This window comes from Miniopterus schreibersii, assembly GCF_964146895.1.
Source record: "Miniopterus schreibersii genome assembly, chromosome: X".
Classification (NCBI taxonomy): domain Eukaryota; kingdom Metazoa; phylum Chordata; class Mammalia; order Chiroptera; family Miniopteridae; genus Miniopterus; species Miniopterus schreibersii.
In genome coordinates, this window is record NC_138104.1 from 94,883,565 (window position 1) to 94,907,459 (window position 23,895).

A 23,895-nucleotide genomic window follows, 5' to 3' on the forward strand; every position below is an offset into this window, starting at 1 on the left:
AACAAATTTGCTCTACTTCTTTACATTTGCCTCTGAGTTCTTTTCCATCTGCTCTTTATCTCCACATAGGCCCAACTTCGGTTTTTAACCTTTCTCCTTGACCTCGTCTGATCCATTACCTAATCTCTATCCTCTTTACTGTTGCATTTGTACCTGATGAATCATATCTTCATTTGTGTCAAATAACTAAGCTGTTTTTCATTTGTAAAAGCCTCTCATGCTCGGAGTTTGTATAACCAGAAATTTCTTATAGGCCCTAGAGTAGTCCTTATCTACATGTTTCTCCAAACTGAAAGCACGGTCCCATTGTGTACCCACAATACTTTAGCCCTTTTGCTATTAACCTCAGTGACACTATTACTATCATATCAAGCATCCTTTACTTATTTTCAGGTTGGAGTTTATTCATTTTCTCTATCAGTTTCTGAACACAAATGTATTTTTATTTCATGTATTTGGATTTTTTTCATGGTCTGTTTTTTAAGGTGTTAGAAACTCTGGGGTGTAATTGTGTCTGCTTTAGCAATGAGTCACATGAAAGCCATTTCTTCACTGAAGTGCTTAAAAATGTGTCTAATGGCTTCTGGAGAAATGAGAGAACATGCCCAACACTGCATCCTGTTTGGCATCTGGTTTCTTTTCACAAGAGGTACCACATTCAGTGAGTCCATAAATGTGGGGCACTGACTTTAAACAGCAGCACACTGCCAACAAAACTTGATCAACTAAATATTGTGAATGAGCCCTGAATGCTAACTTATTTTATTAGAGCTTGACACTGTTCCATTTGTACAGCCTTTTAAATCAATTTGAAGCACCTGGATACTACATGAGTTAATTCATGATGACTTTTCCAAACAAAAATAATTTACTATCATAAGTACAAATTGAAGATGTCATAACTAAGTCTTATATTGTGCTTATTGTGTACCAGGATCAATTCTAAATACTTTAAATATGTTAACTTATCTGATCCCCATAGCAGCCTTATAAGGGAGGGATCATTATTATCTCCATTTTAACATGAGGAAACTCAGGCACAGAGATCCTAGGTCACACAGCTAGCAAATGGTAGGCCATTACACCAAACTGCCTCTCAAACCTTCTTATCTGTATCCTTGACTTGAAATATTTACCAATCACATGTAATTGTACAGGTTCTCCTGCAAAGGTGCTTTGTGCCTGGTAATGCTCTTCTTAGCAGCACCAGTTCTCATACTAATCCACAAAGTAACAACTACCGTTTATAAGGAACCTACGTATATGCCAGTCATTATGCTAGGTGCTTTTACATTTTATATAATCTCACTTAATCACCCCAACAACACTAAGACTTGGTTATTATTATCTCCAGTACCCAGATAGCCAAAGGGAGGCTAAATGAAATTATGTAACCTGCAGAAAAATCAAACAACTAGTAAGTGGAAGAGGCAGAATCACTCTAAAGGCTGTGCTCTTAACCACTGGACAATATGACCTCCCCTCTTCTCTTCTCCCTTCCAACCAGCTCTAGGTAAGCAGCTCCTACCAATTCTTCAAACCCACTCCTCTGTCCCTGTAGCATGGCTGCCTCACAAGGACCCTGCAGAACCCCTTCCCAGATTACAAGCAGAGCTTCCTGGGCCTAGATTTCAGTCCTGGCTCTGACATTCTATGTGGATTCAGGAAATCACTGAACTTTTTTGAGTCTCTACTTCCTTTTCTGCAAAATGGGGCTAAGCACCATCTACTTCAGAGTATCACTATGGGGCTTAAAAGATAATGTACATAAATGTGTCAAATGCATCAGTATTTTTAATTATCATAACAACAGTGAGATTTTTCAGCATCAAAACAATGTATAAGAAGATGGGCTGTCTGAGCTGTGGGATACTGCGAAGCATAATTATCTTCCTCCATAGCAACCGGATCAATACTTGGAAGGCCATATCTTAGAGCCCAAGGGAGAATCTAATTAAAGCCTTCTCTCACTTTTGAATAATCTTGCAAAATTCTGACATTCATCTACAAAGCTGGAATTGCTTTCAGATATGCGACTTGTCAAACCTCAATTTCAGGAAAGAGCTACACCTCAGAACCACTGATATTTAAAGAATTCCAAAAAACACTACTTTTTCAAGAAAATTCAGTGAATGGTAAAAACAGGGATTTTGTGAGCAATCAAAATTCTTTATCAGAACTATTTATAGGAAAGGAAATAACAGTGGTTGTGATTAGAAATACCTGTAATGAATATACCTACTGGAAAAATACATGTCCCAAAATACTGGAATAAAAAAGAATTATTACTATTCTTCCATCATTAACTTACTGCAAATATACAGTTCAAATCACAATAAATTATAGAGTCGTATGTATATGCACTTAATTTGCAAAAATACTTAAGTTTAATGAAGTTAACTCCTAGCTTGCAGATTTATTACTAGTCATTCAATACGAATGAAGCACATAAAGATTGTTTAACAACAAATATCTTATGTTCACCATTAGAATGTGCCCACTAATTGTAAAATACTCAATTTGCTTAATTCTTTCCTTTATGATCAAATTAGGCCAAATCCAAGTCCATTTGCTTTATGGTGCCCACTCAGTTATACGTTCCTTCTGACACCTCCTTTATGTTGAATCTGCTCTAAATCTTGTGATACTCCTGGCGCACGGAGACCCGTGTCTAGCCAAGAAATGAATCAAAAGTTGGTGCTTTCTGGCACCACCGGCTTTAACTGCTTGGACTTGGGTGAATTGAAAGGCATGAGGCCAGTGACACTTGCCAGAACAAAAACTACAGTAAATTTAGCACTTACTGCTTTGAGGTCTTCATTAACATAAGTATCATTCATTATAAACTCAGGATAGCCAACTTTTGCCAGAACAGCTCTTGCCTATAAAAAAGGAAAAAGAAAAATGATGTCAGAGTTTCAGCACTTAAATCATTAATAATCGCAGGATGTAGGAATGCAACCTTCATCTGAAAACTCCATTTTCTGAATATCTACTATATGCAACCCACCGTGAAGAGCAAAAAAATTAAGTTACTCACTGCTCTAAAATTCTAAAAAATATAGTGAATGTAGAAAATAACTATATGTATAAGATACATACAATAAAGGTGTTAATAGAAACAGACAATATTGTTATCAAAGTCCAGAGCAGAGCCTATTTCCACACGGGGAGAATACTCAATGGAGAAGGGGTACAAACTGAGTCTTAAGAGAATGGTTGGGATTTCAAAATGCAGAGTTGAGCAGAAGGACCCACCAGGAGAGGAAGCAGCAGGAGGAAAGTCAGGGAAATGGAAACAAAGGGCATGGGGGAGAGATGGTGAGTAGCTGCTATAGTTGGACCAGAAAACACAGAGGTGGGGAGTAGAAAACAGTACAGAAAAACTGGCTTGGGCCAGATCACAGGGATTCCTGAATGCCAATGCTAAAGAGTCTAGATTTTTTTTTTTACTGATAACAGAGAACTAAATATTTTTAGCAGGAGTAAAATGAGAGGAGTCACACTTCAACAAGATTATTCATGCAAAATTGTAATGATGAAAGATTGGAGGTAGGGGGTCCAGGCTAATTTAGGATGCATTATAACCATCCTTTTGATAGCCATACTAATTATTCCCTGTGTTTTGCAGCACATAGGGAATGAATTAAAAAATCACCTTGGGCACATACAAGGAGCCTCCAGAGCAGGCATAGGCAAACTATGGCCTCTAGGCCAAATCTAGTCCTCCCTCCTCCGCATCTGTTTTTGTAAATAAAGTTTTATTGCAACACTGCCATGCCCACTCATTTACATGAAATCTATGGCTGTTTTTGCACTATAATGATCCTGTTGACTAGTTGGAAAAGAAACCCTGTGGTCCACAAAGCCTCAAACATTACTACCTGGCCCTTCATAGAAAAGGTTTTCCAACCCTTGCAGTTCCAAATGAAAATTTTTCTCTCTCCTCTCCTCAGATTCTGGGTTTCATAAAAACAAAACAGTAGCTCACTCAAAGAGTAAGTACATTGTTGGGGCTTTCCCCAAACCTGCTGGGATCCCTTTAATCACTTCTGTACATCCCTCCCCAGCACCTGTTCTTTTTCCTTTCTAATGGCCAGCACCTGAGATTCTTTGAAGGTCCCTAGGAGTTTATCTGTCTCCAAACCCACTCGCACAGCAGCAGCCCTCAGCCAATGACTGACTATGCAGGAGTATGAAAGCCCAGCAACTTCTTTGCCACAATTCAAGACAAACTGCAAGGTATAACTGGCACTCCAGAACTCCCCGCAGGATCAGGCTGTCTGAAACTTCCCCTGAAATTGCATTCTTGCCTGTCTCTCACCCTTCCCTGTCTGGCTTCACCCATTCCCTTGCTGGTTACTCTTGGGAGCACTTGCTGAATAAATCACAAACCACTTGCACATGAATCCTCATCTCCAGCTTTGCCTCTAGAAGATCCAGAATGCAGGCAACCCCAAACACACTAGTTTTATTCCAGCAAAGCAAAACCAGTGACCTTTGCACACTACTCTTGGTAACGAGTTTTTTCCTTTACTTCCTTTCAATTTCCTTCACTCAAGAAACAGAGTAAGATAGTTCGTTTTCCTTATCATCCTTGAGATAATTCAAATATTAAATATCAGCAGAAACCTGAAACTCAAGAATCAAAGATTTTTACAAGTGCCATAGGACACAGGGATAATGGGTTTTGCTGTTCCAGAGATTCAAATATAGCATAGATCAAATTCTGCCTTCAAAGCCCGTGAGTTACACTGAAAGCCTCATGTGACCCAGACACCAGACAACCAGAGGTTACAACTCTCCCCTCAACACCAAACAATATGTCTTATGTCTATATGTCTTATGTCTATACGTTACCTTGTTCCAAGATTGTTTTATTATTTTCCTCATTGTATTTAGTACCTCATTGTATTTTATCAGCTCACCACAAGTCACATGCATAACTACAGCAAATAAAGAGCTCCAAAATAAAGACATATACAAGCTGAGCCATCCACAATTGTTTTCTGAATACTGGTCTTTCCAAAGCATGCTGGTGAATTATGTGTTGTTTTACAATCCTCACACTACGGGACCCCACAGTGCATTATGAAGCTACACAGACTATATCATCTTCTGCTCTAGCTATGCAGGTCACTGAATCCTTTATTTATGTATTTATGTATTTACTTACTTATTTAGCAACACCATGACTTGAAGAGAGTCAGAAGAGAAATAGAAAGAATCCCTAGTCATCTCCCAAGGACACATAGATGGAGTAAGGCAATAATACTAATAGCAACATTGCCAACATCTGCATAGAGTGCTTTCCCCCAAAATGTGCTGAATAAATGCCTTTATTCAAACTCAAATGCCCCTTCTACCAGTCTGTTGTCAATTCCACATCCTCCCATCCCACCCCATTCTCCATTCTTCCCTGAGAAGCTTCAGAACAACATCTCCCAAAATCCCATGGGCATGGTTCCATGCTAAACTCTGCCAATGAGAAGCACTAGCAGGAGATTCAAAAGGTTGAAGAGAAGGAGATGCCATTTATTCAGTCACTGTTGGCAGCCATGGGTAGGTATAAGGGCATCTGCAGACAGCAGATACCACACTTTGCCAGAAGCTTCCAGGCATTCTCCTGAGAAGACCCCTTTTGTGTTAGGGCAGCAGAGATCATTGGCACACTCTGCCCTTTACCCCCAGCCTTCCCAATGGTTGCACAAGCCTCCAGTTCTCCATATTGCATATCTTCCTGCCTCATATACTTAGACGGGCATCCCTTTTCCTGAATAAACTCTAACTGATATACTCTTTAAGGCAAATAGTGATCACACTTATTGAATTTTTTTAGAATAAAAGAAATGAAGCACCAACAATTTAATGACTTCTTGAAGGGTAAAGTATTAGTGAGGGAGGCCTGAAATCAGCTGTCTCACAGGCTACATAGACAAGAAGCAAAGACAAGTCCCACTGCAAATACTGAGAGAAAGTGGTATTAAGAAATAGTAGACTGCATATTATGTCCTGCAAAAAATATTTCCTAGCCTGCTTGTGGCTGATCAAAAACTCTAGAGTTTTCCTTAACCAGTGCATGCATCTCCATCCTTTATTCACACAAACCTCTGGAAAGGGGTGCTCATGACAACTGCCAATTGTCTACCCAATATCCATTCTCCTTTCCTTCCCTTACTATCAGACCCAAATTCTGCTCGGGATGACAATGGACCCAAAAAATAGATGCATCGCACAGCTTTCTTTGCAGCTATATTTGGCCGTGGGATGAGATTCTGGCGAATGACATAAAACAAACACCTTTACCCACTTCCAAGAATCCATTTTACAAGAGGACAAACTCACCTGGCATATGCTTTCTGCCTTTAGGCCAGTTTCTCTGCCTTAGCACTCTTGACATTTTGGGCCAGACAATTCTTGTGAGCACTGTCCTGTGCCCTGTAGGTTTAGCAGCATCTTTGGCTTCTACACACTAGATGCTAGTAGCAATACACACACCGCCAATGTTGTGACAACCAAAAATGTCTCCAGATATTGCCAAATATTTCTTAGGGACAAAATCGCACCCAGGTGAGAACCACTGTTTTAGCCTTTCCTCTTCTTCCTCCCTGTAACGCTGATGCAATGCCAAGGGTAGAGCAGTTGTAACCACAAGGCAACAAACATGACAAGGAAATCTACAGGCTAAAGATGTTGGAAAGAAGAGTTAATGGTATCTGAAGCCCACCTTATCAGGCCTGAAGTGCCCTTTCCCCCCTCCATGACAGAAGGAAAATAAACCCCTTATTTGAGGCACTATATGTCATGTTTTCCATTAGCTGTAGTTGAATGTAATCCTAACACACTCTCCTTTTCATCAGATATAGTTTGAGGGGGGAAAAGAGTACCCACTTCATAAGGTTGTCTGCAATGATTCAGGATGACATGACATGTAAAGTACTTTTTATGCCTTGGTCCAGAGTACACGATGAATAAATATTAACTATATACTACACAGGGAAGTAGAAGCATGACTTCTTCCAAGGACTTAGAGTAATTGCTGGGTGCCTGTTTGGACGGTCTTCCAGGGGAGCTCAGACGAGATCACACCCTTAATCAATACCCGAACTCCCCTGTGGACATGTTGATCTCTTTGGTCATAGGCCCAGTTTCAGGGGGCCACACAAAATGGTGAGAAAGAAAGGCTGTTGAAGCAACCCTGAGATCAATGGGGAGACATGTGCCCACGAGATTCTTGAAGCACGGTGGAAGATTTCCAGAGCAATGCCAGACTCTAAGCTTGAGCCAGGATAACCCAGGCTATTCACACCCCCAAAAAAGTTCAGACTTTTTTGAGAGACATTATTTGCACACCTCAGAAAATGGACACAAGAAACACTATGAAAGCTAATTCTAGAAAAGATCAAAGATTGCCTTTATTATTTGCCACCTTGATTTCTGCCGACCCCTCCTTTCTCTTTCCTGCATCCATTCCTCCCAACATCTAGCAGGCCCTGGTGTCATACCACTTGCTCTCCGATCACACCCAAACTGGCCTTTTCTTGGCAATACACTCTGCTCCAAATTCATCTCCCCCTCCCTCCTCACCCATCAAAAATGTTATTCCCGCAAAGCAGCTTATCCATTAGCTGTCATTGGGGCCTCAAACTAATTTAAAGTAAAATGTGAGTGACTAATAGGAATCGTTAACCCTGAAGAAATATCTATATTTAAGAGTGGTTCATTAACCAAAGGGATAAGTCCAATTATAAGGGAGGGTTTTATAACTGAGAGAACCTTCCTTCTCACACTACTCAAATTAAGCCAATGGCCTATTCCACATAATCACGACTGTGTTATCCACATGGGACATAGTGGCAGGCATATAGCAAGTGATCAATGCTCAATAAATATTGACTCATATAATGATTAATTTAGTTGATAAACCCACTCAGATCATCAACAATCGTATCAGAAAATATGAAAGGTTGTAGTCTAACATATGACAAAGAACATCATGCAATGCTGCCACATCACAACATTCCTATGTTAACTGGCCTTACCATAGGAGGAAAAAATGGGGGAAGAGAGAGAGACTTTTTAAGAACCTAGGGGACTTTCTTTAAAATGGAGCAATGTTTCAAATTCATTGGAATCAAATCTTGATAAAAACTAAAACTATATTTTAATTTTTTCTCAGTGATTTTTTTAAAAAAAAATTTAATGTCATAAGGCTACAAAGGACACAGTTCCTTAACATTAACGGCAGGTAGAAGATTTGGAATACCAAAAATCTCTTCCTTTATTTCAGCATTTCAGCTTTCTCCATGACTAGTAAATCATCAAGAACCAAAGTGTATGAAAAATGTTTAATTAAAAAAGACTTTTTTCCATGTTCAGTCTCCCTGATAAAGAAGATCCTCTTAAAAAGATTGCTTATATCAAAGGAGAGAACAGTTTTCACAAGGATGATGCCTTATTTCTTTTAAAAGTTTAAGTTAAAATTCAAATTTATTTATTTATTTTTATTTTTATTTTTTTAAATATATCTTTATTGATTTCAGAGAGAGGAAGGGAGAGGGAGAGAGAGAGAGAAACATCAATGATGAGAGAGTCATTGATCGAGCCCACAACCCGGGCATGTGCCCTGACCGGGAATCAAACCCCAATCACCTGGACCCTAGGTCGACGCAACCGCTGAGCCATGCCCGGCTGGGCAAAATTCAAAATTTTTTAAAAATATACTTAAGAGTGCCAATAAAACAGGAAATGGGCTTAGATATAAAACTATATTTTTAATATAACTTTTTGATCAATTGACAACTATTTACTGGTGGTGCATTCTAGGCTCAGGACTCTCCTCAATGCTAAAGGAACATAAAAATATATAAATGTTCCATGGCCTTGCTGTATTTGTATAAAGAAACTGAAGAAAAACATTCTATGACAACTTGCCATTATCATGACTACAAAATATCAGCAGTGCCTTAATTTTCTGAACCTCTCTGGTCTTCAGTTTCCTCATTATAAAATGTGGGTAAGTTTACTTCTAATACCTATATAGTGAAATAGACAGTTGAAAGAGGTATTTGGATAATAAAGGAACTGGGAAAGAAGAAGCTGGATTACCTAGATCAGGGGTAGACAAACTTTTTCTGTAAAGGGCCAGATAGTAAATAATCTCAGTTTTGCAGGCTATATGATCTCTATCACAACTTCTTAACTCTGCTGTTGTACCTGGGAAAGCAGCTGTAGATGACGCGGAAATAAATGGCTGTGACTGTGTTCCAATAAAACTTTATTTATAGGCTTCCAGTCAAGATGGTGAAGTAGGTAAATGCAGAACTTACATCTTCCCACAAGCACATCAAAATTACAACTAAATGACAGAACAACCATCATTCAGAACCACCTGAAATCTGGCTGAATGAAAGTCCTACAACAAAGGAATTAAAAAAGAAGTCACATCAAGACTAGTAGGAGGAACAGAGATGCATAATGTGCTGGCCCCATCCCCATGTGTGGTAGTTAAGAATTAGGAGGGATATCTTAACTGTTGAGGTCCCTCTTGGGGAGGAAGGGGTCCCAGCCCCACACCAGGCCCTCCAGCCCAGTGTTCCAGTGCCAGGAAGAGAAGTCCCCATAATTTCTGGCTGTGAAAACCAGTGGGGATTGTAGCTGAGTGAGATAGAGGCTGCAGGGGTCCCAGGCAATCCTCTTAAAGGGCCTGTGCATGGACTTACTTGGATTCACTCCCTATGAGCTCCTCCACCGGGACAGCAGCTCGAAAGATGCCAGGAACATAGGGGGAAGAACTGAATTGTATGGCATCAGAGCAAGAGCTGGAGGGGCAAATTTCTCCCAGACAGAAATGCTGGAAGAGGCCACTGTGCGTTTGCTGAGCCCTGCCCCACAGAGCAAGCAGGCAGGCAGGCAGGTGCCATATCTGAATCTCCACCAACCTGGCTAACACTGTTCACCCTACCCTGATGATTCCTTGAGACCTCGTCCCACCCAACTTGCAGGCCCACTCAAGCCATTTCCAGTGGGTTTTTTTCATACAAATGGCCTGTCTTGGCTCATGCTGTGGACTTTCCCAAAATCTCTCAAAGGTTCACAAAACCCAAGCAAGCAGCATCTGGCCTTGGCATACCCTGAACCTCTCTTTAAGTGGCCCCAGGCCCGGCTCTAGCAGCAGCTGGCCTTGGTTCACAACTTGGACCCTTCCAGGCACCTACAAGCCCAGCACAAGTAGCAGCTACCTGAACATGGCTTTATAGCTCAAGCCAGGTTGCCCCGGGTAGGGCACAGCTGGCAGCTGACTTTGGCCTGCATTTCCCAGGAGGCACCAGAGCCAGTTCACCCGGTGGCCAGCTTCTGGATGGCTTCAGACCACACCAGAGCACCACCTAACCACCTCTACAAATGACACATTCAAGGGGCAGACTCATCGGGCACCAGAGCCCTGCTGAAGCAAGTCCTGCTCCATGGGGTGGGCCTCTGCATAGCAGATCCTTCACTGTGACTGTGTCCAGTCCTCACACTCAATATGCCTTGGAGTAAACCCCTCCCACTGACATGCCAACAGTAAACAAGGAAAAACTACAATAGGAGGGTGCACACAGCACACATAGGGGGCACAACTGGAGTGCCCAGATCCTGTGACAGGAGAAGCTGTGCCACTGGACCTTACAGGACACCTACTACAAAAGACCAGGAGGCATAGCAGCTCTACCTAATAAACAGAAATAAACATAGGAAGGCAGCCAAAATGAGAAGACAAAACAATAACAACAACATGTCCCAAATGAAAGAATAAAACAAAACTCCAGAAAAATAACTAAACAAAATGGAGACAAGCAATCTACCAGATGCAGAGTTCAAAACACTGGTTATAGGGGTGCTCAATAAACTTAGAGGAAGAGTAGATGAACTTAGTGAGAACTTCAACAAAGAGAGAGGCAACATAAAAACAAAGATAGAAACCATAAAAAAGAATCAGTCGGAAATGAAGTATACAATAACTGAAATGATGAGTACTTTAGAGAGAGTCAACAGTAGAACAGATAAAGCAGAGGATCAAATCAGCAATTTGGAAGATAAGGAAGCAGAAAACAGCCAATCAGAACAGCAAAAAGAAAAAAAAGAATCCAAAAAAATGAGGTTACTTTAAGGAGTCTCCAGGACAACTTCAAGCATACCAACATTTGCATCATGGGGTGCCAGAAGGAAAGGGGAAAGAGCAAGAAACTGAAAACCTATTTGAAAAATAATAATGATAGAAGACTTCCCCTACCTGGTGAAAGAAAAAGATGCACAAGTCCAGGAAGCACAGAGAGTCCCAAACAAGATGAACCCAAGGGGCCCACACTAAGACACATCATCATTAAAATGCCAAAGGTTAAAGACAAAGAGAGAACCTTAAAAGCATCAAGAGAAGAGCAGTTAGTTACCTACAAGGGAGCTTCCATAAGACTGTCAGCTGATTTCTCAACAGAAACTTTGCAGGCCAGAAGGGATCGGCACAAACTATTCAAAGTGATGAAGAGCAAGGACCTACAACCAAGATTATCTACCCAGCAAAGCTATCATTTAAAATCAACGCACAGATAAAGAGCTTCCCAGACAAGAAAAGCTAAAAGAGTTCATCACCACCAAAACAGTATTACAAGAAATGTTAAAGGGTCTTCTTTAAGAAGAAAAAAATTTTAAATGAAAAATATGAACTATAGCCCTGGCTGGTGTGGCTCCGTGGTTAGAGCATCAGCCCGCATGTGGGAGGCAACTTTTTATTTTTATTTAGTTATTTTTTAAAGATATATCTTTATTGATTTCAGAGAGAGGAAGGGAGAGGGAGAGAGAGAGAGAAACATCAATGATGAGAGAGTCATTGATCGAGGCCTCATCCCGGGCACGTGCCCTGACCAGGATTCTAACCCTGATCACCTGGATCCTAGGTCGACGCTCAACCGCTAAGCCACACCCGGCCAGGCTACTTTTTTGTTTTGTTTTGTTTTGCTCTTTGCTATTACTAACACGTACATGCAACAAATCTTAATTGCTTGGGAGTTTATTACTTGTCCTAAAATCTTAGGGCTATAGCTTTTAAAAAATCACAATTTCTGTGGAGATAACATAGAATTCATAAAGTGAAGATTATTACTTTGAGAGAGAAAATACTTCAATTGAACTCAGAAAAACAAGGAACACTGAAAATTTAAAACACAATGTGATTTAAACTCTCAAGTCACTCCTTCCCCCTAGGATTTTCCACAAGGTATACAGTTTGATAGTCCTGGGGGAAAGAATAGAACCAAACATAATTCCGCTTTATTTGGCCGTGAGCTCTGAAACAGCATATAAGTTTTACACGGATGACCAAGCTGATTTAAGAACTGGTTAAGTTGACTGCTTTACTCCTGAATTTTCAAAGCCACTTAGTATTAAGCTGATTGTCAAAAAGCAATACAGAAAGCTCATTTGTTTTAATCCCCACTGACTTGTCTATTTAGGAGAGTCAGGTAAATTCTCAAATGTCTTGCATATATTACATCAAAGGCATCCCTTTAATCACTTATTAAACAGCTTTGTGTTTTTTCTCTACATAGTTAAGTCTCAGCATATTTTCTTCTTTTTATTAAATTAACCAACATAAGAAAACATGGAACTGATGATAGACTGCCCTTTCATAAACACTTTATAGCACAACATTCTTAAGTTTGCAATGGCTTTGAAAGCTTCAGTCAGGCTTAACCACACCAAGGCCTCTTTTTCTCCAATGAGTTCTGTAATAACTAGTCAACATATATCAAAATTCTGAGCTTTAAGCACCCAGAAGTTCAGGAGACTGTACATAAATTATGCTATCCTTCAAAACAATGGCAATTACCATAACGCCAAACAAATGATTGGCTGAAGATATTATCCTAAGCAGAGCTAATGGTATTGATGAAAATTAGCCTGGGGAACAGGCTTTAATATCCTTTAGGGCTATATGGATTCCACAAATAATAACAATGCAGTTATCTAACAAATCTAATTTTACTGTCTTGATAAGAATGGCAATGATGTATTATGAGTCTTCAAAAACTTTAATTCTGCAAATTGCTTTTGGGTGCGGTTCACAGGCTCATGCATCATGCTTGGGTGGATAGATAAGCATGCCCATGAATCGGGGAGCTTTGTAAGTACAAGCACAGGAACACTCTGATTTCAGGTCTCCCATCCATAACCCTGCTGAAGACTGTCCCAGTCAGTACAGCAGACAATCCCCATCCCTCTCCAATAATGGACAACATTCTAGGAAGGCATTTCCAAATTGTAAGCTAGCTCCACCCATCCATCCTCTCTCTTAAAAACACCAACTCCATGTATCTTGGAGGTAGACAGTTTTTCCAGTCCAAAAAAGGAAACTAATCAGGCCCAGGTAAATCATAATTGAGCCATAATGGCAGTAAACATTTCCCTGGTGTCTTTACGATGGTCCTCACACCTGGGTGAGCACTGTATCCAACAGTTAAAGAATGAAATCATATTTGTGTTTTCTGGGTAAATAAATGGAGCAGGGAGTAGTGATAGAGTTAAGAACCCAAAACCATCCTATGATTAATCCATAAAACAACACGTCTCCCTGAAGGTAGGGGCAGTATTACCTTAAAAATATAGGCAACTCTCATGTATTCCCTTTAAAACTGAATAGGAGAGTGCACAGATCATATAATTTTTAAAATCAACGTCTTTTTATTATTTTCAATTACATCTAGTAAGTTGCTCACAAAGTTTTTGCAAATAGAACAGCTGCTACTAGACTTGCTCAAATGAGTATCCAAAGTCTCAATTAGCTAAATCTATTTTTCCAGACATAGCCAAGATAGATATAAGCCCAAGAGCTGGAAAATTCCTTTATTATAGTTAGGCTTTTATATGGGCAAAAGTAAATAATATGTCTCTATCCAACACACAGGGCTCTACCATCAGGGGTCAGTAAACTGCAACCTTCAGGCCAAAACCAACCCACAACCTGTTTTTTAAAATAAAGCTTTCTGAAACACAGTGAAGGGGTTTAGCATATACGACTGTGGCATAAGAATTCTTTTGATCTGAAGGCATTTGAGAATCAACAAATGCAGGAAAGAGTCTTTTTCTGTACTACCCATATCTGCCTAAAAGCAGAGCCTTCCAAAAGAATTCCACTGTCATAAGTCCCCCTTAATGGAGACTTCCCACTCTAGGAGGAAAGAATGACTCCTATCACCAGAGATGAGAAATTGCATGAACAGATCTTACTGAAACAAACCTTACCTTCTGTTCGTTTCCTCCATATATTTCTCAGCTATTTCCCAACATTTATTGTCCCCTGAAATCCTCCCTCCCTCCATTTGTTAAGATAGTATATAAGACCCAAATTCTCACTGCTTCTCTGAACTACATTTTCAGTGTTTTTCCACTTACTCAAGGGAATAAACTTTGTCTTTTCTCTTGCTAATCTAATTCACAGGCCCCCAAACACTGAACCTAAAAGGGTAGAGGGAAAGTTTTTCCTCTCCAACAACAGCCATGCTCATTTGTTTACGTACCGTCTATGGCCACGTTCATACTACAGACACAAAGCTGAGTAGCTGCAACAGAGACAATATGGCCTGTAAAGCCTAAAATATTTATTATTTGACTCTGCAGAAAAAAGTTTGCGAACACCTCTTCTACATAACAGGTTCCCAAAATTCTCAAAACTAGTAATAAAGAAAGCAAGGGAAAACTAAGGGACAAAGATTAATTTTTATCAAGGTATAATTGACATATAACTGTATTAATTTCAGATGTACAACATGATTCAAATTTGTATGCACTGCTAAATGATTACTATAGTAAGTCTAATTACCACCCATCACCATACAAAATTACAATTTTTTTCTTGTGATGAGAACTTTTAAGATTTACTCTCTTAGAAACATTCAAATACACAATATAACATTGACTGTAGTGACTATGCTGTACGTTACATAACAACCCCATGACATATTTATTTTATAACTGGAGTTTGTACGTCTTGACTCCCTTCACCCATTTTTGTCCACCTCCCAACCCAGCTCCCCTCTGGCAACTACAAATCTGTTCTCTGTATCTATGAATTTTATTTTGTTTTTCAGATTCCACATATGAGTGAAATCATACAGTATTTGTCTTTGTCTGATTTATTTCACTTAGAATAATAACCTCAAGTTCCATCTATGTTGTCATAAATAGCAAGATTTCATACTTTTTATGGCTGAGTAGTATTCCATTGTGTATATATACCACATCTTATTTATTCATTCATCCATAAATGGACACTTAGGTTGCTTCCATAGCTTGTCCATTATAAAAAATGGTGCAATAAACATAGGAGTGCACGTATCTTTTTAAATTAGTGTTTTCTTTTTTTTTTTCAGATAAATACCCAGAAGTGGGATTGCTGGACCATATGATAATTCTCATTTTAATCTTTCTGAGGAACTCCCATACTGTTTTCCACAGTGGCTGCACCAGTTTACATCCCCCCCAACAGCGAACGAGATTTCCCTTCGCTCCACATCCTCGTCAACGTTTGTTATCACTTGTCCACTCTGACAGGGGTGAGGTGATAGCTCATTGTGGTTTTGATTTGCATTTCCCTGATGATTAGTGATGTTCAGCATCTTTTCATGTGCCTGTTGGTCATCTGTATGTCCTCTTTGAAAAAATATTTACTCAGAACCTCTGCCCATTTTTTAATCGGATTGTTTGTTTTTTTTTGCTACTGAGTTACATGAGTTCAGCGTATTTTTAAAATATTAACCCCTAAAAGGTTAATATTTTTGGACAGTCCCATCAAGATATAAAAATGTGATTAAACTTGTAATAACGCTTCAAGTTTTGTTGAGGTAAATACATGAATTTTAAAACAGAACCAGCATAAAAATATTAACCAGATATGGGAATCAATACCACGGAAAAAATCAATGCATTTTGGGGAGTAAAGATGTATACAAATTATTAGAAGTAATGTGTAAAAGTCAAGATTCAAAGGGCTTAGAAATGTACGTGCAGCATCTGGTCCCTAACACTTAACATTTCTCAGATTTAATCAACTACTTAACCCTCCTCCAATTGTTAAATTACTTATTTAAACAAGAGGCAAGCTGGAGATTAACTTAAATAAGAATACCGCCCTTCTCTCATCAACAGCTCAAATGAGTAGGAATTGTGATCATTCTTTCCATTAAAATTTACCTCTGAGAAAGACAAGTACCATATGATTTCACTTATATGTGGAATCTAATGAACAAAATAAGCTAACAAACAAAATAGAAACAGACTCATAGATACATTGAACGGACTGACAGCTGTCAGAGGAGAGGAGGGCTGGGGGGCTAGGTGAAATAGGTGAAGGGATTAAGCAAAGAAAAAAGACAGCAGTATGGTGATTACCAGGGTGAAAGGGAGGTAGGGGGAGGTAGAGGAAAGTAAAGTGGGGGAATAAATGGGGATGGAAGGAGGTTTGACTTTGGGTGGTGAACACACAATACAGTATACAGATGATGAATTATAAAATTGTGCAACTGAAATCTATGTGTTTATTAACCAATGTCGCCCCAATTCAATAAAAATTTTAAAAATAAAACATTTACCTCTGATTTGAACAATTCTTTATTAGCCTAAAAAACTTTTGAACTACCTTCCTCATAACACGGGGAGAGAGATCAAAAGAGATAACTTTTCTGAATTGTCGTATAGTTTTTCTAACGGAGGTGGATGATATAGGGCCAATGCCCATACATATGGCCTGTTTTTTTGACACTGAAGTCTTCTAGTTCAGGGCTTCTTAAAGCTTTGTCCTTGAACTGGCAGCATCAGCACCACTTGGGAGCTTGTTAAAAATGCAAATTCATGGACCTACCTCAGACCTACTAAGTCTGAACGCCTCTGTGTTACAACCCAGGAATCAGCACTGTAACAACTTTACCATAAAGCAGGGTTTCTCAACTCAGCACTACTGGCATTTGGACCAACTTATTCTTATTTGGGGGGGTTTATCCTGTGCACTGTGGGATGTTTAGCAGCATCCCTGGCCTCTATCCACTAAATGCCAGTATTTCTCCTCCCCACTTTCCAGTTGTGACCAAAAACATCTTCATACCTTGCCAAATGTCCCCTGTGGGGTACAATATCACCCTGGGTTAGGAGCAACTACTGTAGGAGATCCTCATGCATGCTCATGTTTGATACACTCCTGTCTCTAGACCGTGGAACTTGCCAAGGTTTCTGGACCCACTTCTGGGAAGCCCTGACATTGTAATATCCACCATAAGAAGAGGGCTCCTCCACTCCTTCAATATTCCTTAGGGATTTCACTAATAGTCACCACTAGTATGCCACTAGGAGCACTTTATGGAGAAAACACCATGATATTCTCTCCCCAAAATTTTTTAATGTGCCTCGGGCATTTGCAGTTCAACTTATTTTCTGGCCAATTGCACCTATATCCCAGGATGATAGGAGCAAAGAATTAATCAACAATTGGAAAACACTTTGCAACTATAGGTCACAATACATATATAGCCCAAAATCTCAAAGCTGTTTAGATTAAAAGTTCTAATAACTTTTCTCTCAGTAATTTGGCAAAATCCATTTTTAAGTACTCTGAATCATCTGAAAAGCCATGTTAATACAATTACAGTTCACTGAAAAATTAGCATGCAATCCAATCTGAAAGCTAAAATCAGTCATAGCAGGGTAATATTCCATTTAATTATAAAGATTAATTCAACCTTCATTTATTTGTGCATGTGTTTGGTCTTTTCGTTTTTCACAGAGTACCGAAATTCAAATGCCATCTGGCAGAATTGCTGCAGAAGCGTCAGAACATCTATCAGAGTTGCGGATTTCATTTCAAAGTAGAATTGATAAAAAGGACAAGGAGACCGGCAGAAAAGATGGAGGTGAAGGAAGTAGAGACTCAAAAAATGAGATTTCCCACCAATTTGATGGGCCTGTTTCCCTCGTTCTCCTTCATTCCCTGCCACTCTACCTGCACAAATGGTCCCAAGTAACAAGTCCTGCAACCCCGACTTAGCATATTTTCCGAAACAGCCAGGTGAAGTTTCAAAGTGTTGTGAATAACACTGTGAACTCTAATTATGAATTACACCCACTGTGTTTTGCCAAATTCTATTTACAACTTCCATAAAACTTGGCCTTGAATCTTTCTTAATCACCTGGTGATTAAGACTGACCACACTTTCTTCATCATAACATCAGTTCAATATGTGACCTTTTATTGAATGACTGCTAATTACCAAATAAGCACTACAGGCTGGAAAACATCTTTTGAAATTTTTATTGAATTATGACATATACAAAGGACACACATATTAAGTGTACAGATCAAAGATTTGTAAAATGCACACGCATGCCTGTATTTGTGGCTCTGAGGCAAGATTTAAAACATTTCTAGCACCCAGAGGTCTCCCTTGGGTGCCTTGCCAGTCAGTAACCCTTGTGCCCACAAGGTAACCACTATTCTGACTTCTATCTCCACAGATTAGGTCTGCCTATTCTTGAGCTTTAAAAAAAAGTGTGTATTCTTTGGTGTCTGGTTTCTTTCACTCAACAAGACATCTGCGAGATTCATCCATGTTATGTGCAGCAGGAGCTGAGATACACAGTTTAATAAACTGCATTCCTGTCCTCAAGAAGTTCACAGTTGGTCACATATGGAGAACAAGATGCAAAATAAGATAAATAAAATAAATAAAATAAAATAAAATAAATAAATAAACCTGCTAGAAGAATGTAGAGGACAGGATAGGACAGGGTGGGCTGGAATGGGAAGGAAAGGGATGTGCCTTGTGAAAAGGTCATCTTCAAAGAGGAGATTTCAGAGCTAAATGGAATTATTAACAATACAAACGGCACTTTCAATAACAAAAACAATGCTCTGCATTGAACCCCTACTAGAGACCAGGTACTGGGCTAAGTACTTCCTCATCACATCCAAATTTCACTTCACCTCCCCCAGGTGGGTACAGAGCATCTCCATTTCACAGTGGAGGGAGCTTAGACTCAGAAAGGAGAAACAGCTCTCCCCAAATCCTACAGGCAATAAGGGCGAAAACCAGCTCCTGAACCCAGATTAATTTAGCTTTAACCTGACTTTAAAAGGCATATTTTCCCAAAATACCCCATATTTTGAGGAATGAAAAGTAATATTTTATTATATAAATATTATTCATTTTTATAAATCCAAATGAACTAAAAATGTATACTGTACAGGCCACCTCTGCATCAGTAGCCATATTCAACATGCCAAAACACATAACATTGTCAGCTGTAAGAATGGCAAGAGGCCTGCAGATCGAGTGTAGGTATACTTTTAAGAAATTCTCCATCCTGCCCTAAAAATCCTACCATTGAGTTTTTGGTTCTGGATACCAGTGGTAGGTACTAAACTCTGACTGAGAACCACTGGCAGACCAAGGCTTGGCCAAGAGAGGAGATCAAAACAGAAAAGGAAAGGGAAGAAAGTATTTCCAGTCAGGAAATAGCAGAACATCTATTTTTCAGACCAAAGTAATGAGGTAAATGAGATTTCGCCAGTAGGAGAAAGGTGCCAGGGAATGGGGCCCAGAGAGAGAAGGTTGTCAACCTTATGGAAGCGATCCATTGGGAAAACACCCTGGGAAAGGGGTCTAGCATGAGCATCCTGGCCATCGATTTCTGACTCACCCTCCCATTTCAAAAGAGGGATAACATCTCTCCTTTGGGGATCCTGGGGCGGGCGTGGGAGAGATTAACCAGGACATATATGCACATATGCATAACCCATGGACACAGACAAGAGTTGGTGAAGGCCTGGGGTTGGGTGCGGGATGGAGGAGGTCAATGGAGGGGAAAGGGGGGACATCTGTAATACTTTCAACAATAAAGATTTTTTTAAAAGACAAATGAGATCCAGTTTTAATTTTGAACCAATACAACTCAAAACTTTCCTGAAGTTTAACCATGATTGGCTTTGGGATTAGAAATGCAGTAACGTACCATAAGCAGCAGACTAGGAACATTTGAACCTTACCCCAGAAGCCCATAAGATGAAACATGGACATTCTGAGTGAAGGGCCCTTGGTTCCAAATTTGGGTCCCCAAAACTGACAATTTGGTCCTGCATTATCTGCTTGTAAGAATACATTACCAGCAACACGTGCCTTTCTGCTGCTGTAATAGCCATACCTATGGGTATGACATAAGTCACCAGCCTCTATCCCTACAGACTAAACTCCAGAAGTGAATGGCAGGAGACAGATAAAGAAATTGCAATCCAAAGCCACCCTCTGCCTCCACAGTTCAGACCTGGTTATTTATTCCGGGATGCCCATGGACCATATTTTGGAACAAATTCTAGCTTTGTTTTGATCTACCTTTGAAAAGGCAGTCTAAGGAAGGAAATCGGAAAGGCCACCTATACTCAAGGCAAAGCAATGAGCCACAGCCAAGGGAAAACGTGGGCTGTTTGTAAACAGCAGCCTAAATGTCATCATCAATTATTCATCATTCAACAAAGCCACTGAATAAACTCTTATAAAACCACTTAATTCTTATTCAAGATTCAGCCCAACAAGAGAAGAAAGCAGCAAGATGTTAGTCAAAAACTTGAGACTAAGAAAGTTCTAGACAAGGTCAGCAAGCCATGGCTTGCAGGCTAAATTCCGGCTACTGCCTATTTTTGTAAATAAAGTTTTATTGACACACACCAAACTTGTTTGTTCACATATCACCTATGGCTGCATTCATGCTATCACAGTAGATATAAATAGCTGCAACAGAGACCACATGGCCTATAAAGCCCCAAATATTTACCATCTGGTCCTTTACATGAACACTTTGCCAACTCCTGCTGTACACTATCACTTCTCAAAGTATGGTCCAGGGGCACCAGCCTTACCTGGGAGCTTGTTAGAAATGCAGAATCCCAGGCTCCACTCTAAACTTACTAAAAATCTGCATTCTAACAAGGTTCCTGGGAGACTGGTCTATACATTCAAGTTGAGCAGCACTGCTCTAGTAGGGCTTTGCTTCTCAAACTTGACTGCTTCAGTATTTACAATAGCCAAGACATGGAAACAACCTAAGTGTCCATCATTGGAGGAATGGATAAAGAAATTGTGATTAACATATACATATGAATAGTATTCAGTCATAAAAAGGAGGAAATCCTACCATTTGCAACAGAGGGATGGACCTTGAGGGCATTACACTAAGTGAAATCTGTCAGACAAAGACAAATACTGTATGACCTCGCTAATATGTGGAATCTAAATTGATTTAAAAACCCAAACTCATAGAAAAAGATATCATATTCGTGTTTAACAGAGGCAGGGGGTGGGGAGAGGGGGAAACGAAGAAAGGTGATCAAAGGTACAAACTTTGAGTTATAAGATAAATAAGGGATATAATGTACAACATGGTGACTACAGTTAACATTGCTGTATGATGTATATGAAAGTTGTTAAAGGAGTAAATCCTAAGACTTCTCATCACAAAGAGAACATAGTTTTGCTTTTTTTTGTTGTATCTCTATGAGATGATGGATACTAACTAAACTGATTGTGGTAATCATTTCACAATATATATGTCAAACCATTATGCTGTATACCAGGAACTTATACAGTGCTATATGTCAATTATTTCTCAACAAAACTGGGGGGAAAACTTGGCTGCTTTTTGGAATCACCTTTGCAGAGTTGTTTTTTAACTACTGATGGTCTAGGTCTGAGGGGACTCCAGGCTGAAAGTCTGCAGAGCTTCCAGCTCCTCTAACAAGGTCATGTGGCAGCCCACATAGCTCTTGCTCTCATGAGATGCTGAGAAGGAACACTCAAATAAGTAGGCAATGGTTAGGGAGGGCTTGGAAAGACAGGAGAGAGAAGAGGAGGAAGAGGAAGAGATCATCTCTTCTACTCTGTGATTTTCTCATTTCAAAAGTGCTCTCTCTGACAAGCTCCTTTTGTGAATAATTTTAATGGAAATCAGAAATTACTTAGAACAACTCATAGGACCTTGTTAGAACACAAGTTATTACAGATTTATACAAACCACTTTGCCAAACCTTAACTTTCATTTCCAAAAGCCTAGAACCACCAGCCAAATTTATTCCACAAACTAGCAGATTCGTTTCATAACTTAACATCAGAATTAAGCAAGAGCTCTGTTCTGCAGCCCTAAAGGATACAACCTCAGCATTGTCCTCAACTCTATGCTGCTCTGGGATAGTCCCATTTGGCTCATTAGTTTAATCCTTACAAACCTACACCCCCAGGAAGCTCTCATTAGCCTGCATGGTGAGTGTCAGTGCTGGGAACACCAGAATACACCAAAAGTGGCCCATCTTCCCCCTTTACCTTAGGTCAGCAAGGACACATAGTGAAGAATGTTCCTTTCCAACACCAGGAGTCTTTGGTTATGAAGTACATATAGGAAGTCAGTGTCTATACTGAAGATTAAGTTTATTTACTAAGGAACTCAAATGTAAAACTGAAAAAAATTATTTGTCTGCGAGTATGGGGTTGGGTTCCTTGTACCTTAACCAGTTCTGGTTTCTAAAGCCTAACAGGAATTTCTTATACCTATGCAGGAAGGTCTTGCAGCCTGAGGTCGAGTCTTTTCCCCATCATAGTTCAACTAATTAGATTTACTCAAATAATTCTGTGAGTCAGTGTATATACTGGTCTTGAGCTAAGAAAAAAAAAAATTCAGTCAATAAGAAACAACCTAACCAGTGGGATAGGAAAAGAGGAAAAAAAAATTAAAGACACTCCGTGGTCAAGTTTTAAGAGAGGGAGTAAAAATAGTTTGAAATTCTCTAATGTAAACAATAAAAAAACTGAACACAGAGGAGAGAGGCAAAGAATACAGATTGTGGGTAAATACTTTCCAAAGATGGCTGCCAGCAATGCCTACCCTCCCTATGTGTTCATGTTGCTTTTCACATCAAGAGGGGGAGTCATTCTTCTGCCCTTCAATATAGACTGGCCTTGTCCTTGGGTTTGACCAAGAGGATACAGCATACAAAACATTCTGGGACTTCTGAACCCAGATCTTAGGAAGACTGGCAACTTCTGCTTCCTCCTTCTTGGAACCTGTAGCTCCCCATAAGAGTATCATGCTACCCTGCTGGAGAAAGAAGCCACATGAAGAACACTGAGGTACCAGACACATGACCCAAAAAGCTACTAAGACATCCAGCCATGGCCGCCATCTGAATGCAACTGCATGAGAGACTCCAGGTGAGACCAGTAGAAGAGCCATCTAGTTGAGCCCAAGGCAACTCACAGAATCCTGAGAAATAATAAAATAATAAAATACTTATTTAAGTCAGCAAGTTTTAGGGTGGTTTGTGACACAGCAATAGGTAACTCAAGCACAGAACCACTGCAGTAAGTGAGTCATTCTACCTACATGAAGAAAATTAAAACTTGCTCTCTTCCCTCTGGCAACTGATCCAGAATGAAAACAGATAGCACAAAACTCCAAAATCCTCTATAAGGAATTAATCCTTCCATAAATTCCTTAAAAAAAGAGAAATTTTGTTCATTTGAAACACCAAGAGTTATATTTAAAATCAAACTGAAATTGATTTTGTAAAATTGGCAGTGCCTCCCTCTATTGGAATACTTAGGTCATGCTGTTTCTTCCTAGCACTGCTTCCAACCCCAAATCTTTTCCTTCTTTCCCAACTTCTTTTACTCTTTCTACTGTTGGTATCAGGTTGTTTCTCCAGTTCATAAATGAGATTCTGTCAGAAGTGGATTTGCTGTCACACCCTCAGCCTGCCTTTACCCAGCTATGCGAGGGTCTAGAAAATGACAACTCAGAAGACCGGGTTAAATACAATTTCTCTCTCTT

The 23,895-nt window shown here is 39.7% G+C and overlaps 1 protein-coding gene across 2 annotated transcripts in view; it reads right to left on the reverse strand.

Annotated features, from left to right (window-relative positions):
• PHEX (phosphate regulating endopeptidase X-linked) overlaps positions 1–23,895 on the reverse strand; it is a 172,500-nt gene that overhangs the window by 47,525 nt on the left and 101,080 nt on the right. For both annotated transcript variants that reach the window (XM_081125341.1, XM_081125342.1), the window contains one exon: positions 2,805–2,882. In XM_081125341.1, coding sequence (XP_080981467.1) covers positions 2,805–2,882 — 78 coding nt within the window. The remainder of the gene's footprint in view (positions 1–2,804; positions 2,883–23,895) is intronic.